General features: G+C 37.4%; 2 protein-coding genes across 5 annotated transcripts in view; both read left to right on the forward strand.

Moving 5' to 3' along the window:
* ago1 (argonaute RISC component 1) overlaps positions 1-11,425 on the forward strand; it is a 53,118-nt gene extending 41,693 nt beyond the window's left edge. For 2 of the 3 annotated variants that reach the window (XM_007236250.4, XM_015602148.3), the window contains exons 15-19: positions 463-657; positions 1,760-1,894; positions 2,941-3,042; positions 3,134-3,333; positions 3,737-11,425. In XM_007236250.4, coding sequence (XP_007236312.1) covers positions 463-657; positions 1,760-1,894; positions 2,941-3,042; positions 3,134-3,333; positions 3,737-3,845 — 741 coding nt within the window. In that variant the 3' untranslated portion in view covers positions 3,846-11,425. Of the gene's footprint in view, positions 1-462; positions 658-1,759; positions 1,895-2,940; positions 3,043-3,133; positions 3,338-3,736 lie in introns of those variants that run through there. The other variant, XM_049467560.1, reaches the window with a different exon arrangement.
* A 3,157-nt stretch (positions 11,426-14,582) lies between these two features.
* The window catches only part of LOC103042221 (protein argonaute-3), an 81,887-nt gene continuing 78,953 nt past the window's right edge, over positions 14,583-17,516 (forward strand). For both annotated transcript variants that reach the window (XM_049467558.1, XM_049467559.1), the window contains exon 1: positions 14,583-15,368. In XM_049467558.1, coding sequence (XP_049323515.1) covers positions 15,350-15,368 — 19 coding nt within the window. In that variant the 5' untranslated portion in view covers positions 14,583-15,349. The remainder of the gene's footprint in view (positions 15,369-17,516) is intronic.

Here is a 17,516-nt window from a genome sequence, read left to right on the forward strand (position 1 = left end):
TATATATGTCCATATTTGGCATAATTTGGTTTCGTGTCTACGTGGTTCTGGGCTATGGAAAAAAATTATGGGCTTTTCAAAAAACTGGCCTATATCACATCCTTTGGTAAATAAATATGTTAGGTGTGAATATATTTAAAGTCTATACATTCAAAAATAACCACAAAAAAAAGGCACTTGGTAAAATTTTGAGCAAAACATGCTCAGTTCCAGGAAAATATAACAATTCTGCTTCCTTTTACATTTTAAATGATTATATTTTTGAGCAGCCGTATGTCTTCTGGAGTAAAAGAGATCAGGGCATGTGTCTGTCTGATATAATTACTGTGTTATAAGACCTGAAAGAGGAGCTGAAAACAAAAACGAAGAAAAAACACACCAAAACAGCCTAGAGTTCAAAGGGTTAAGTGCGAAAAATACAGTATCTAACCCCTCTTTTCCCTCTTTTCTCTCTCTCTGCAGGTTGTGGGTAGTATGGATGCTCACCCCAGTCGGTACTGTGCCACGGTGCGGGTGCAGAGACCCCGGCAGGAGATCATCGAGGATCTCTCCTACATGGTGCGCGAGCTCCTCATCCAGTTCTACAAGTCCACCCGCTTCAAACCCACCAGGATCATCTTCTACAGGGACGGCGTTCCAGAGGGCCAGCTGCCACAGGTCAGTGCAAATGAATTCTACATTCATTATGATTCATCTGAATCCCTGGCCCTGGTGAGGAGTGAATCACACAGTGCCTCTGGTGCTGAATTTCACCTTTTACAGAGGGGCTTCTTACTGAGTGAAGACAGTGAGAAACGCTGGTGTCCATGAAGCCTGAACTCCTGTGGGGTGTGCAGGGATCCTGCAGGTCCTTAAAAAGTCTGATACCACTTTAAAATAAGTCTCCTTTATAAAGGGTTTATAAATAGTTTACACAGGAGCTTATTAATGGTTATTAATTAGGTTATAAACCATTAACAAGCAGTTATACCAACATCAGGCATCATTATGTTACATACATATCTGTTAATAACTTTATTTTCTATACTTTACTATAATAACATTAATTTACTAAACTGACATTCAAAATTATTTATTTAGAATGTTTTATTAGATTTTTTTACTGTTGTTAATTCTATTTATGTGTTTATTAAGTGCTAATTAAGGTTTTTTTTTAAGTATTTACAACTTCATTGATAACCGTTAATAAACTTTATTATGAACTATTTATAAACCCTTTATAAAGGAGCCTTATTTTAAAGTGGTACCAAAAGTCTTAAAATGTCTTAAATTTAAATCTGGTTAATTAATTGGGTCTTAAATTCTCTTAAATGTACTGTAAATTTGCTGAATGTATTACATTTTAAAATTCATATGTTGTTCTTTATAGTTTGGATGGGTTTAGTATTATTCTACAATGCAGAGCATTTAAAATAATGAAAAAACACTTAATTTAAGGTGTGAATTCTTAGTTTATTTATTTTTTTTTATATTTGAGATGTAAAACACACTATATTAAATCACATTAAATAACATAATCATTCTTGTTCCTCTAGTTGTGTATGTAATATAACGTATGTAAGCTCTTATCTACTAATATTAGACCTCTACAGTTAGTGGGAGCAGATCTGTGTGTGTGTGTGTTTAAGAGCTGCTTCCGGTTGCTAGTTAACCCGAGTGTGTAGATGTTTGCGTGTGCTGAACGCGAGGGGCTCTGAGGGGCGGTGATGACGGCAGCGTGACTCACGCCGCTCCGTGTTCTCTCCTGTTCTCCGAGCAGATCCTGCACTACGAGCTGCTGGCCATCAGAGACGCCTGCATCAAGCTGGAGAAGGACTACCAGCCCGGCATCACCTACATCGTGGTGCAGAAGCGCCACCACACCCGCCTCTTCTGCGCCGACAAGTCCGAGAGGGTGAGTTTCCCGGAAGCGAGCGCTGAGAGTGAGTCACTGCGGGGCGAGCGGGTTCTGGCTCAGACCTCAAAGCCCCGAACAGAACCATTAAACACAGATTAAACCCAGATTAAACCCAGCCCGGCTCCACTGCTCCCAGTCAGCAGCACAGAGACAACTGCATGCGTCAGCTGCCTTCAGAAAAAACACATTTTATAACACTGCTGGATCACTTCTGATAGTGTAAAAGCCTGTCAAAAATCATGTGAAAAACATGTATCTCCGTTTTTCACTTTTTGGCATTGTGTAAAAATTTGACGATAAATGAAATTCTGTATTATTTTTTCTGTTGCAATAAAACGAACACATTTTTTACACTTTTTAACCAAATGTAATTCCTCCTTGTCATCAAACAACATATGCTATTGTAGTCGTGGATGTACCTCAGCAGTGCTATTTTAGTCATAAACGTACCTCATCTGTGCTTTTTTTCATAAATACACTTCAGTAGCACTATTAAATCATAACTGCACCTTATCTGCAGTGCTATTTTAGTCATACATTTACAACATCTGAGCTATTAAACCATACATGTACCTCAGCAGTGCTGTTTTAGTCATAAATCTACTTCAGCAGTTCTATTGTATCCCTTTAGTTGCTTTTTACACAAAGTAAGAGCATTGTGTTCTGATTGGACCAAAAGAAATTACTACAATAAAACAGACAGTTACAGACAATTACCTAGCTATGGTCAGCAACCTTACTAAAGCTCAGTGATTACCTGTTTGCCTGTTTTAGGCAGCCAGCTCGCCTATTTTCCCTGGCTGCAGTTGACTTTTCGCATGCTGTTGTGTTCTATACCTGGCATCCCAGGGTGTAGAAATGGGACCACACAGATTACTGTGAACTGTGAGTGCACAGTTCAAATAAGAAAATACTGGCTAAAGCTCTGCCTAAAAAGCTGTCATTATTAAACTATAATCTTTAATGGTCCTTATGTTAAATATTAGTGTATAAAAAGATGTAATAATATGTAATATTGTGATTTCCCCCTTTTTCCTCACCAGATTGGGAAAAGTGGCAACATTCCAGCCGGAACCACAGTGGATACCAGCATCACCCACCCGTTCGAGTTTGATTTCTACCTGTGCAGTCATGCAGGTATTCAGGTGGGTGTAGTTGTTTTTCTTTATTCAGAAGTACGGTGATTCCTGGCTCTTCCAGAGAACGGCGTTCTGAGCGTGTCTCCTCCTGCTGCAGGGCACCAGCCGACCTTCTCATTACTACGTGCTGTGGGACGACAATCGCTTCACCGCCGACGAGCTGCAGATCCTCACCTACCAGCTGTGCCACACCTACGTACGCTGCACCCGCTCCGTCTCCATCCCCGCCCCTGCCTACTACGCCCGGCTAGTGGCCTTCCGCGCCCGCTACCACCTGGTGGACAAAGAGCACGACAGGTGAGTAAGGAGGCTCTCTACTGCCCAGAGAAGACCTTCTACTAGATTCTGGAGGACTGCTGTGAGATTTTGAGTCATAAATTTACTTTAGTAGAGCTATTAAGTCATAACTGTACCTTAGCAGTGCTAGTTTAGTCATAAATATACCTCAGCAGTGCTATTGTAGTCATGAATGTACAACAGCAGTGCTTTTGTAGTCATAAATGTATGTTAGCAGTCATATTATTATAGTCATAACTGTACCTCAGCAGTGCTATTATAGTCATACTTTTACCTCAGCAGTGCTATTTTAGTCATAAATGTACCTCAGCAGTGCTAATTTAGCATTTTTTTTGTAAACAGACAAAAATAAAGATTGAAGTATTTTATAAACACCTCTGTCTCTCTCTCTTTGTCTCTGTAGTGGGGAGGGGAGTCACGTATCGGGTCAGAGTAACGGCCGGGACCCCCAGGCTCTGGCCAAAGCTGTGCAGATTCACCACGACACCCTGAGGACCATGTACTTCGCCTGATGGAGCTTCACCATGCCCACTTCTTTAACGGCCGGCGAGGGCGGAGCGGGCACCGCCAGGCCCCTCAGTGGCCCTCAAGACCCTCCCGACCTCCCTGCGCCCAAGCCGGTCCACACAGCACCGCCTGAACTACAAAAGAACTACAAAAAAAAACTACAGAAGAACTACAAATCCCACGCACCTGAACCGTACTGAATTAATGTGGAGCGTCCTGACCTCACCACATTTCTTACAGACAGACAGGGCTCCACTTCAGTTCCCTGACCTGTATTTTATTTTGAAATGTATTACTGTACACTACCTTCACCTCCCCGTACGTATGTATATGTTCGTATGCAATATGGAGGGAGGAAGACCCGGCGTTCTGACTGCCACCGCGACGCTGCCTCTCTCAGGACGCCGCCTCGTCTCAGCGTCCCGCACCTCCCGAGGCCCAGCCGAGCAGAGAACCCCCCGGAAGAGGGACACACGTTCGCGTTGTTATTTTACGTCGTCTTCTTTTGAAGTACACTATTTTTTAATATTTTCAGATTTTGATTTTCTTGTAATTTTAATTCTTTTTTTAAAAAAGCCTTCGAAGAATGAAAGCTACATTAGCACTTAGCTTCTAGTTAGCCTCTAGTCACAGCGAGCCCAGAGTTCGCCTTTACGTCTACGTCTCCGTGCTGAAGCCCTCTAAACCCACCCTAAACCCCCTCACCACCCCTTGGAGCTTTAAAACTGACTTAAGGATGAATCTGAATCTGAATTTGATTATATATGAATTCAATTTATCTGACTATTAAAAAACATAATATGAACTTATTAATGAGGTAATTCATAAGTATAAATCTTAACAAATTGTGAAATTTGCTGATTTTAAACAGATGTTGAGTTTACAGATCAAGGTTTATGAAGTTTTAAAATATACGGATCTAAATGACTGAAATCTTAAAATATACAGATCTGAATTTCTAAAATCTGAAAGTATATGGATCTAAAATTTCTAAAATCTAAAAATATACGAATCTGAATTTCTGAAATGTAAAAGTATACAGATCTGAATTTCTAAAATCCAAAAATATACATCTCTAATTTGTGAAATCTAAAAGTATAAGGATCTGATTTTTTTTAAATCTAAACATTTATGGATCTAAATTTTTGAAATCTAAAAATATACAGATCTGAATCTTTTAAATCTAAAAATATACAAATCTGACTTTTTTTATTTAAAGTATACAGATCTGAATACAGATCTGAATCTAAATTTCTGAAACACAAAAATATAGAGAGCTGAATTGCTGAAATCTATAAATATACTGATCTTAATGTCTAAAATTTAAAAATGTATGCATCTGAATCTCTGAAATCTAAAAAATATGGATCTGAATATATTTTAAATCAGAAAATAATTTTAAAATGTATTTTTTAACAGGAGATTTCACCACCTCACAAGTTCACAACATGCAGAAAAGCATTGTCTAAATATGTAATGGCGTAATTCATAAATTAAAATTTTGACAGTGTTTTTTGTGTTTTGAACTTTTGTGGTGGTGAAATGTGCTGCTGGAATAATACAAAAAATGCAGAAATGCAAAAAATACAGAAAAACGAAGACATTTAAAATTTTTAAATCTTCCACCTTACTTTTTTTTCCTAGTTTCCTAGTTTCCTAGTTACTAGTTACTAGTTCACAACACAAAAAGAGCATTGTTACGGGCCTGCAAGTGGTTCACTGGTCTAAAGCGCTGCCACTATGATCAGGAGATTGCCGGTTCGAATCCCGTTCATGTAGCTTTTCATCCACTACCGGAGCCCTGAGAGAGCACAGTTAGCCTTGCTCTCTCTGGGTGAGTACAGTAGATGGTGCTCTTTCCCCTCATCACTCCAAGGGTGATGTGGATCAGCACAAGGCTGCGTCTGTGAGCTGATGTATCAGAAATGAGTCGCTGCGCTTTCTTCCGATGTAATGCTACTCGGCAATGCTGCATGAGCAGCAGTTTGAAAAGAGGCATGTGCTAGTCTTCACCCTCCTAATGTTGTGGTGTCACTAGTGATAGGGGAAGTTGGATAATTGACCGTGAAACCTGGAGAGAAAATGAGGGGAAAAAATAGGGGAAAAAAAGTTGTTACAATTTGAATATATGAATTTAAATTACAGCATTAAATATGTCTCCTTTTTTTTGAAACGTCACTTAAATTGAACTCAAATATACAAAATTTTAGGGTCAAATACTATATAATGTCAGTTTTCAAGCTCTGTTAATGCCCAATGTTTGCCCTGGTAGGTGCAAATTAACTGAGTGATCTGTAGACCATAGATTTTAGGTGGGGGGTGGTGGTGTGTTGGGTCTTCTGCGCGGTTGCGAGTTTAGCCAGAGTCGTATTTTAGCCACGCCTCTTTAGTGACTCAGTGGCAGAGTTAGCGTAACTGTAGACGGACTGTTGCGTGCATTTCCGATACGTCTTTTATTATTTTATTTGTATTTTTTTATGTTACTCGAACTTTTATCAAACGTGCAACACCGAAACCAGCATTATCAACCAACCAACCAGCCAAATGTGATGCCAACTGTTCAAGTTTGAGGCCTGAGGCACTTATCTAACTTTACCATATTTTACCTTACTTTTCTTTTCTTTCATTTGTTTGTTTCTTTTTTTTGTATCCGGAGACATGCATCTCTCTTGTTTTCTGCCAGGAGCTATTGGCCACATGGTCTCATTCCAGCATATGGTCTACTTAACTTTGGGGGAAAAAAATTTAGTTCGAGAACGTGATCTCAATAGAGACTTTTAACGCCACTCAAACTCTCCAGTATCACTCCAATATCTCACTCTTATCACTTTTTATCACTATCACTCTCTGTATGGTGCACAATGGCCTTCCAGCATCTATAGACTGTTTAACGAACGGTTGCTTCCACTGACCTCCGAACACGAAGCAATACAAGGTCACTGTCCACGACGCGGAAAATCTCGTATTGAAGAATAATAACGATAACGGTTTACTGCACATTCCACCTATATACAGAAGGATGTACATCTTCTAGCATTTCTTACTCCGACTCCATCCTTTGTTTTCTCGGTTCTTTCTACAGTTTCTACAGTATGTAGCTGCCCACCACCTTCTCTCCTCTATAAGACTCTTATTACTGTGGCTGTTGGGTCACTGAACACAGCCCACCAGCCTGCCTACCATTCTACCTACCTACCTACCTACCTACCTAACTACCTACATACGTCCCTCACACACTAACTGACTGACTGACTGACTGTCACTCTCATCCTTCATAAAGCTCCGCCTCCATCCGCCTTCGTAGCTCCTATGATGGACACTCATAAATACACATACATAGTCCAGTCAGAATATCAAATATCGTATAGGAGAAGCACTTTGAAGATCTATAATCACACACTGTAGCCCTGTATACATACATTTCTCTGCATACTATTGTTACGATCTATGTACTACTTTACAGTATTTGCTAGATCAGGCACAGCAGTGCTGCTGGAGTTTTTAACCCCTTAACAAGTTTTGGCTTGTGTACAAGCTACAAGGGGAGGTAAAACAAGTTATTTACATTTTGTTAAAGGAGAACTCCGGTGTGAAATTGACTTTTGGTGTAGTAAAACATGATAAAGAGTACTAACTTTTGTTAAATAGCCCACCTCCGCTCTCTCCCACAGCTTTCTCAGATCCAGCAATTTTGTGTAGTTTGTCCAAACAGGCTTTAGAATGGGTTTTAATGGGGCATATTTTGCCCTTGCAGATAAATTGCTTTTTACACTGTTATCCAAGCTTAAATTAGCTCAACACTTCAATGGTAGAATACGGAAAGCTCTTGCATTTAAAACGAGGCATTAATAACTTTTAAATTCCAGAAGAAGTTCATTAAAACTACTCTTTACACCCTGTAGCGTTAGCTACATTTTCGGGTGCCGCCATCTAAAAGGAAAGTCATGATCAGTAGTGTGTGATGATCATGTAACGTTGAAGAATGGAGAGGCACAAACGCGAACCATTCTGTCTTCTTTTCCCGTCAACATAATGGCTCGTAACCCTAATGATCATGACTTTACTTTAAGATGGCGGCGCCCGGAGGTGTAGGTTACGCTCTGGGTTGTAAACAGTGTTTTGTAATAAACTTGAGCAGTTTTTAAGTTATTAATGCCTCGTTTTAAATGTCAGGGCTCTCTAGATTCTACCAATGAAGTGTGGAGCTACTTTAAGCCTGGAGATAACAGTGTAAAATGCGATTTATCTGCATTGACAAAATATGCCCCATTAAAACCCATTCTAGCCTGTTTGGACAAACGAAATAAAATTGCTGGATCTCAAAACGCTGTATGAGAGCGGAGGTGTGCTATTCAACAAAGGTAAGTACTCTTTATCGTGTTTTACTACAACAAAAGTCAGTTTCACACCGGAGTTCTCCTTTAATCTCTACTTCACTTAATAATTTTGGATTAGAATTTCAGATCAGCAAGAGGAATCCAGCCCAGATTATTCAGGTTTGAACATAGACATAGACATGGTGTTGCAGATTTGCTTCAATAATTTCTTATCACACAAGATAAAACCTTTATATGTAATGCTTGAATAGAAATTCTTATATTATCAGGCATACAACTGAATAAAAGGTGGCCTTTTAAGGGTTTAACACCTCAGTGTTACTGCTGGACTAAGAATGGTCCACCAATAGTGTCCTTCGAGTGGACAATGTCCTGTATTCACTGATTCAGAGCTTCTGTCTCTGACTTTACTTTATCTACAAGGTGGAGCAGTTGTAGGTAGGAGTGAAGCTGTAGGTAATAGAGAGGAGGACAGTGAGAGATTAAACACAGTGTTTAAAAACTCCAGCAGCACTGCTGCACCACCTGTGGGGTCCTGTTGGGGTATTGAAGAACAGGATGAAAGGAGGATAAAAATAAAGTATGCAGAGAAACAGATACAGAAATACAGTATATTGTAATTATAATATTCTGATTGGATTGTGTGTATACATCTACATACACATATACAGCTCTGGAAAAAAAAATGAAGAGATCACTTCAGTTTCTGAATCAGTTTCTCTGATTTTGATATTTATAGGTTTATGTTTGAGTAAAATGAACACTGTTGTTTTATTCTATAAACTACGAACATTTCTCCCAAATTCCAAATGAAAATACTGTCATTTAGAGCATTTATTGTTTATTGCAGAAAATGAGAAATGTCTGAAATAACAAAAAAAGATGCAGAGCTTTCAGACCTCAAATAATGCAAAGAAAACAAGTTCATATTCATAAAGAGTTTTAAAAGTTCAGAAATCAATATTTGGTGGAATAACCCTGGTTTTTAATCACAGTTTTCATGCATCTTGGCATCATGTTCTCCTCCACCAGTCTTACACACTGCTTTTGGAAAACTTTATGCTTTACACTCCTGGTGTAAAAAATCAAGCAGTTCAGTTTGGTTTGATGGCTTGTGATCATCCATCTTCCTCTTGATTATATTCCAGAAGTTTTTAATTTGGTAAAATCAAAGAAACTCATCATTTTAAGTGCTCTCTAAATTTGTATGCTCACATACACACATCACCACTATGCCTCCTCCATGCTTCCTTATCATAATCTTTGGCCTGGTGTTATTTTTATTTTTTTAACTCGTCCACCAGATGTGTACCGAGTACACGGGCGTTGATACTGGCGGATCTTTTTCATTTCTTCTGTTTTTTTTTCGACTCATATCTTTAGCCATGTCATTGCTGTGGTTTTTATGAAATGCATGTTTGTAATCAAACTTGTGTTGTGAATGGATCGAACCTACTTTTAGTAACCGCGATACACTCGTCCCGGAGAGTGTGCCCTTTAGTCCATTTCAGTGCCATGCGTTGTTTTTTTTAGTGGCCGTAAATACAGTATACTGCACTTCCTTTCTTTACTGTTCAATAAAATGGGCAAAAATTGGTCTGATGGGGGGGGAAAAACAAGAACTGGGTCATTGACCCATTGACCTATTGAAATTTAAAAAGATTAGGGATGTCCCTATCAGATCCAGTGATCCCAGGATTTGCGCTGATCACAATTCAGGTCTGAAAGGGTTAAAATGCTGTATAATGAAAATATAATAAACTACAAAAATAAATAAAATAATTATGTTTATGAAACAAGAAGCTTAATATGAAATGCAAAATATGACGTACAGGCTTCCAATGCAATGGAAATAAAAGTAAAGTAAGTTTTTAGGATTTATTTGCAAAAAAAAATCAATTCCACTAATTCAGACTTGTATTATCTCCATTATTTGCCTGTAATGCACGAAATACTGTAAAGCCCTATCTGGATGGGATTAGTTTTTCAGTTTCTCAGGGGTTCCTGTGGTAATTTTCTCTTTTGGGTGGTCCTCTGTGATTTTATTCCCGTCCAGAACGACCATGTACGTGTTTTTCTCAGACATCCTCTGAGAAAATTACAGGCTGAATTATCTACTGTTTTTCTCTGAACTCCTCCTCGTGGTCCTCCGGTAATTTTAGTTCTGTCCAGACGCACATCTCTGAGTTTCGTCTCCTCACATTTAATAAAATAATTTATTGTTAAGTGTAATTACGCACCTTTGTTTCCACAGAGATTCCTGTAAAAACAACAGCGAGTGGAAATGGAGGAGCTACTGAACTCCATGTCACATGACAGAGAAAAAAGCCTAAAAACTCAAAACTCACGGCTCCTCCCGTTTTTTTAAATTGCAGTCTGGATGCAGGAGTTTTATCACTGATTAGAAGCGTGACATATTTTTCACAGACGCCCGCTGAGAAACTAATCCCATACAAATAGGGCTTATGGAACAGTTTGTGTAGCAAACTAAAAATCAACTAAATTGGAGATGCTTGTTCTTCCATTATAGATATCAGTCTACATGTGGATTATAAGATATTAAACACACTATAATTTAAGAGTCACTGCTAAATTGCATAAATAACTACAGAATGTCGGATTTTATAAACTGAAACTAAAATAAATTACATTTTACTTCAGTATTAATCAGGAAACACAAATATTGGATCATTATTAAGAGATTCTGATCAGATTGGGACATCCCTAATTTTAAAGAGATATTGGTAAAACAATGATTTAAAAGCTTACTTTTATTTTATTTTGCCTTTATTATATATATATATATATATATATATATATATATATATATATATATATATATATAAATAATAACTGCCTTCAGATCATGTTCTGCATTAATTCTCTGGGGCGGTACCTCCCTCTCCCCCATCAGACCAATCCAGGAGTAAACTCTATGATGCAGAATCATTCTTAGAAAGCCACGAGAGCACACACACACACACACACACACACACACACACACAAACAAAAAAAAGACGCAAACCAAGAACGAGAACTGGAGAATTTACCTTCACTCAGCCTCATGGTCAAAGCAATATGAAGCCACTGAATAAAAAATAAAAAAAACGAACGGTCCTTATCATAGCACTTCCCAACAGACTGATCAGAAGGACACATAAACAAGTTACTTTGGCTCTGTATGTAATAGTGGGGGGAATGTGTTGGGGTTATTTTTTAAATGAAAATAAAAGTTGTTTTTTTAATGATTCTGTTTCTCGTGTCTCGTTTTTAAAAATCTGTAAAAAAAAAAAAAAAAAAGATGTATTTCTGAATTTTACAGTTCAGATAAAGGTACATGGGCTATTTCACCGAATAGGTAAAACTCTAAATCTATAATACATATATTTAACTATTTAAAACATGTACTGGTCAAATTCAGGCAGCTTTACTTCATTTTTTACAAGGTTTCTAAGCTGAAAATGGTTAAAAAACCCATGTGACATTTAAAACGCATGTTTAAAAGCAAGTCCACTATTTACTTTGATTTTCTCTCAAGAAAGTCTTTATTTTAAAGAAATGGTTGACTGCATGTTTAAATAATTGCTATTTATGACAAAAAAATCACTCCTGTTACTGGAACTCACTCCTGTTACTGGCACTCATTACTGTTACTGGCACTCACTCCTGTTACTGGCTTTCATTCCTGATACTTTTTTATGTTTTGAGTAACATAAATTAAACTAACTTGAATAAGTTTTTAGCATAGAATTAGCACAAACATGAAAAAAGCTAAATAGCAGCTATGCTAATAGCATGAGGACACTGAGCATATTCTTAGTAATTTTACCTAAATTTGTATTTTAAAAATAATCAAGTAAGATCTAAGAATGAATTTAGGTAACAGGACAGAGTGTTGAGATTGAGCTCCTCAGTCATGATTACTATAAGATCAACTTAAATTTGGTCTTAAATTTGGAATCAGCTGATGTCACTTCCTGTTGTAGATGTGAACATGTTGTAAAATGTTCAAGATATTTAAGATGATCATGGCAATGTGTTACGCTAACAGGCATTTGGAGTCACACAACAATGCAAAGAATATACATCTCTAAAGGATTTTAATAATTATATTTCATGGTAAAGTTAGCTAGAGAGTGGGGACATATAACCAATGCTATTTTTTTCAGTGCTCTAAGTGGTTGTTGTTAATGTTTTTAATTACATATCTAATGTTTGCAATTAGGCCAATGTACAAAACACTATGATTAATAATAAAATGTATTTTAAAGTTATTTTGTGTGCACATTTATACATTTAACTTCCTGGGAACAGAAATGGCACCCATTTGGTGGAATGGCCCAAATACACTACTTATAGTGTAGTATCGTGTCCCGTGACTTTTGGCATGTCTCACAGGAGCTGAGGAACGCTGCACTGAGCTGTGGGATGTGTGTGGGGTCTCCTGCAGAGAGCTGCTAACCTGTTTGTTCACATGGACAGTTCTAGCCAGAAGCCGCAGGTCACAATCATCATTACCGTCCACTGCATTGTGCTGCTCTGACATGTTGGTACAAGCCCCGCCTTCTTCATCACCTCTAGTCCCCGGTGGACCAATCAGCGCTGTCTTCTTCTCCTTATTTACTTATTATTATTTTTTTTTTATTAGTGTTATTTTATTGCAAATATTTGTATAACAATTACATATGACAGCATTTAATGCCAATAAAATTAATACATAAATCTTAATCTAAAAATCATTTTTAAAACATGTCTTATTATTTGTAATTATAAAACTGTAAGGATATATATATTTAAAATGTATTTTTTGTCCATTTTAGTTGTGATTTATGATTTATAAAACTGCCCGCTTCCTTCTTTACCTCTTGGCCCTGGTGGACCAATCCAATGCTTCTATGTTTTTTTATTATTAATATATTTTTTTTTTAATTGCAAATATTTGTATAGCAATTAAATTTTTCTATGTTTTTATTATTATTCTTTTTTATTGCAAATATTTGTATAACAATTAAATATAACATTTAATAGCAATACAATCAATGAATAACAAAGAGGAGATTACAAAAAATGATTTTCAAAAGTGTCTCATTGTTTCTAGTTATAAAACATTTTTAACAGTAATGATATATATTTAAAACATATATTTTACCTATTTTAATTGTGATTTATGATTTTATAAAAGTACTGCCACACTCTGACGTCCTCCTTTTTCTCCTCTCGTACCCGGTGTACCAATCAGCGCTGTCTTCTTCTCCTTATATACTTATTAATATATTGTTCTTTAATTATATTTTATTGCAAATATTTGTATAACAATAAAATATACAACATTTAATAGCAATACAATCAATAAATGGATAACAGAGAGGAGATTTTTAAAAATCTAAATTTCAATCGTGTTCCATTATTTACAGTTATAAAACGTTTTTAACAGTAAAGATATATATTTGAAGTATATATTTTATCCATTTTAATTGCGATTTATGATTTATAAAAGTACTGTCACACTGACGTCTGTTTCTCTTCGTTTGGCCCAAGCCCCGCCTCCTTTTTCTCCTGTCGTCCCCGGTGGACCAATCAGCGCTGACTTCTTCTCCTTATGTACTTGTTTATGTTGTTTTTTAATTTTATTTTTATAGCAAAGATTTGTATAACAATTACATTTTTAAATTAAAGCATTTAATAGCAATACAATCAGTAAATTGCTAATATATATATATATATATATATATATATATATATATATATATATATATATATATAATCTAAATAAAAAAGCTTTAAACATTTCGTATTATTTCTTATTATGAAATGTTTGTAACAGTAAGGATAAATAGAGATCCTATCTTATCGGTGGACCAATCAGCGCTGGTTTCTTCTTATATGCTTATATATTTGTTTCTTCTTTTAATTGCAAAGATTTGTATAACAATTAAATACAACAGCATTTAATAGCAATACAATCAATAAATTGATAATAAATCGTATTTTAAAAATCTGTTTTTAAACATGTTTTATTATTTATCGTTATAAAATGTTTTTAAACAGTAAGAATAGTTTTTAAGAAGGTTTTAAGCATGTCTTATTATTTATCATTTATCAAAATATATATTTATATATTTAAATATAATATATAAATATACACAAAAAAATAATACTGATAAAATATATATATATTTTATCAATATTAATTGTGATTTATGATTTATAACTTCTGACGTCTGTTTCTCTTCGTTTCGGCCCAAGCCCCGCCTCCTTCTTCGCCTCTCGTCCCCTGTGGACCAATCAGCGCTGGTTTCTTGGAGGTTTCTGGGGTTTCTGCTGCGGCGACCAATCAGAGCACGTTTATTTTTTTCCACGACCAATCAGAGGCGCCCGTGTCCGAGAGGTTCCCGTGTCGTCGTCGCGGAGGCTCGGGCTCCCCATATTTAGCTGTTCGGTGGCGGAGCGCTGACAAACCGGGCTGGAGCGGCGGAAAACAGCGGCGGGTTCACGAGCTAACACCCTGACAGGGCGGAGGAGAGCACGGACAGCGGGGGAAGCCGCAGCCGGAGCGATAAAACCGGACAGTTTTCGCAGGAACGTCGCTTTTAGACGGATGGGAATTCGGGCTAGCGGGCTAGTTAGCTGGAGTTAGCTAGCATGGCAACCAGCGAGCGCTAGCCGTGCTGTTATCCACCGACCAGCTGACAAGTTTCACTCCGAATATAACGACCATGAACGCGACGCGGAGCCGTTTAACCTCAGTACTGAGCTAGCGTTTACCGTTTAACTCCAGCCTCAGACTAACTTCAGAGCTAGATAACCTATATAACTAACTAACTGAGAGTTAACATAGCTAGCCAGCCAGCGTTAGCACCTTATTTAGTCTGAATTTTAATAAAACGGTTTGTTTAAGTCAGTGTGAACGCGAGGACACGTCGTACAAATCGGATTTTCACCTTTTAAACGGATAAAACTCCCTTCTCGTCCCCCCAGAAGGGGACAGGAGAGTACGTTAACGCTATTCTCACCACAGAGAGGACGTAAGAAACCTACACAACTTGCCTGACCTGCTTGAGATTGGATTTAAATTAAATCGGTTTGTTTCGGTCCAGAGTTTTCACACCTCGGTCCAAAGAGTTCATTTTTTAGGAGCCGGGACAGTCGGAACCGGACAGAGACCCCCATGAATGGAAATCGGAACTACAGGTAAGTTAAAATTCTAAGTATCATTATAGATTACTAGATTCTAGTAAACTATTTGGTGTGAACACTGATGCTGGTGGATGGTGTGGTGCAGTGGATAACACCACTACTTGCTAGTGAGCTATCCCATCATGTAGGAAACTGGGGTTCAATTCCTGGTCTGTTTTACTACAGAATGCTTTGCTAAACCAATAAGTGTCTATGGGCAAGACTCCTAACACTAAGTTACATTGTTATAACCTCTGTAATAGGAATAGCCTTGTAAGTCACTTTGTCTAAAAGGTGTGAGATAAATGTCGTAAATGTAAATGTTGTACAGTACACTGATGAGTTCTGGTTAGCTGTAAAACTTCTCCAAGTTGTTTGTACTAGATTCCACACAGGCACATTTGGAGTTCTGTTTGGGAGAAACGTTAGTTAAGAGTTTGGGGATGTTTTCCAGTTTTCCCCCTATAGTGAAACATGTGGTAATAGAGTAATAGACTTTTTGGATAGCTAGAAAACCTTTCCCACTTGGATTTCTGAGGTGTTTGGTCATGACAGTTCTAAAAAGCTGGAATTTAGATGTTATAAAAAGCTTCAGGAAAGTTAAATTGTGTGTTATAGGATAAAAGTGCGGAATGAGAAGATCAAGGTGTCCAAGATTATTTTGGTAAGAGTCTTAAGGTTTATATGTAGGCTAAACTGCAGTGGGAACCAAACTCATATCCTCACTGATTGTCCCATGGCTAAGGTGACACATTTGGAGCTCTTTTGGGGGAAAAGAGTTTGGGGATCCTTTTCAGGTTGATGTGTTTTGGGATAAAGGTACAGAATGAGAAATTAAAGGTGTCAAAGATCCTCTTGGTGAGGTTCTATGGATTTGTATGTGGGCTAAATTGCTGTGGGAACTAAACCCTTATCTTCACTGGTGGTACTATGGCTAAGTTGACACATTTGGGTCTCTGTTTGGACAAAAAATCTTTGGTAGGGGTCTTTTGTAGATAAAAAGACTTCTTGGATCGCTAGAAAACGTCTTCTTCAACTTGGTTTTCTGAGATGTTTGGTCATGACAGTTCTGACAAGCTGGAGTTTTGTGGTATTGGAAGCTTCAAGAAAGTTAAATCTTCATCTTAGTATATCAAAGTGTGTCAGGTTCTAAAGGTTTGTATGAAGGCTAAACTGCTGTGAGAACCAACCACATACCTACACTAATTGTGTCATGGCTAAGTTGACACATTTGGCGAAGTTTGGGGACGTTTTTCATTTCGTCCCTCTATATTGATGCATGTAGAGGGTCTGTTGTGGAGAAATAGACTTCTTGGATGGCTAGAAAACTTCTCCAGCTGGCTTTTTGGAGATGTTTGGTCATAGCAGTTCTGACAAGCTGGGGTTTTCTGTTATAGTAAACTTCAGGAAAGTTAAATATTAGTTTTAAGATAAAATATCCTCACTGATGGTACCATGGCTAAGTTCACACTAGTTAAGAGTTTGGGGGTGTTCCAGTTTTTTCCTCTATATTGGCGCATTTAGGGTGTCTGTTGTGGTGAAAAAAACTTCTTTGGATGGCTAGAAAACTTCTACAACTTTGATTTCTGAGATGGTTGACCATGGCAGTTCTGACAGTTTCAGGAAAGTTAAATCTTTATCTTTTTTAAACTAAAAGTGCACAATGAGAAGATCAAGGTGTTTCAGGTTCTAAAGGTTCATATGAAGACTAAACTGCTGAAGGAATCAAACCCATACCCACACTGATTGTATCATGGCTAAGTTGACACATTTGGAGCTCTGTTTGAGTGAAAATCTTTTATTGGGGGGAGTTTGGAGATGTATTCCATTTTCTCGTCCTATGTTGATGCATGTAGGTGGTCTGTTGTGGAGAAATAGACTTCTTGGATGGCTAGAAAGCTTCTCCAACTTTGATTTCTGAGATGCTTGGTCATGGCAGATCTGACAAGCTGGAGTATTGTGGTATATAAAGTTCAGGAAAGTTAAATATTTGCCTTTTTTTTTAGACTAAAGGATAGAACGAAAATATTGAGGTGTTTCAGGTTCTAAAGCTTTGTATGAATGCTGAACTGCTGTAGGAATCAAACCCATACCCACACTGATTGTATCATGGCAATCAAGTTGACACATTTGGAGCTCTGTTTGAGTAAAAATCTTTTTGGG

Source organism: Astyanax mexicanus, chromosome 1 (genome assembly GCF_023375975.1).
Source record: "Astyanax mexicanus isolate ESR-SI-001 chromosome 1, AstMex3_surface, whole genome shotgun sequence".
NCBI classification, from domain to species: Eukaryota; Metazoa; Chordata; class Actinopteri; order Characiformes; family Acestrorhamphidae; genus Astyanax; species Astyanax mexicanus.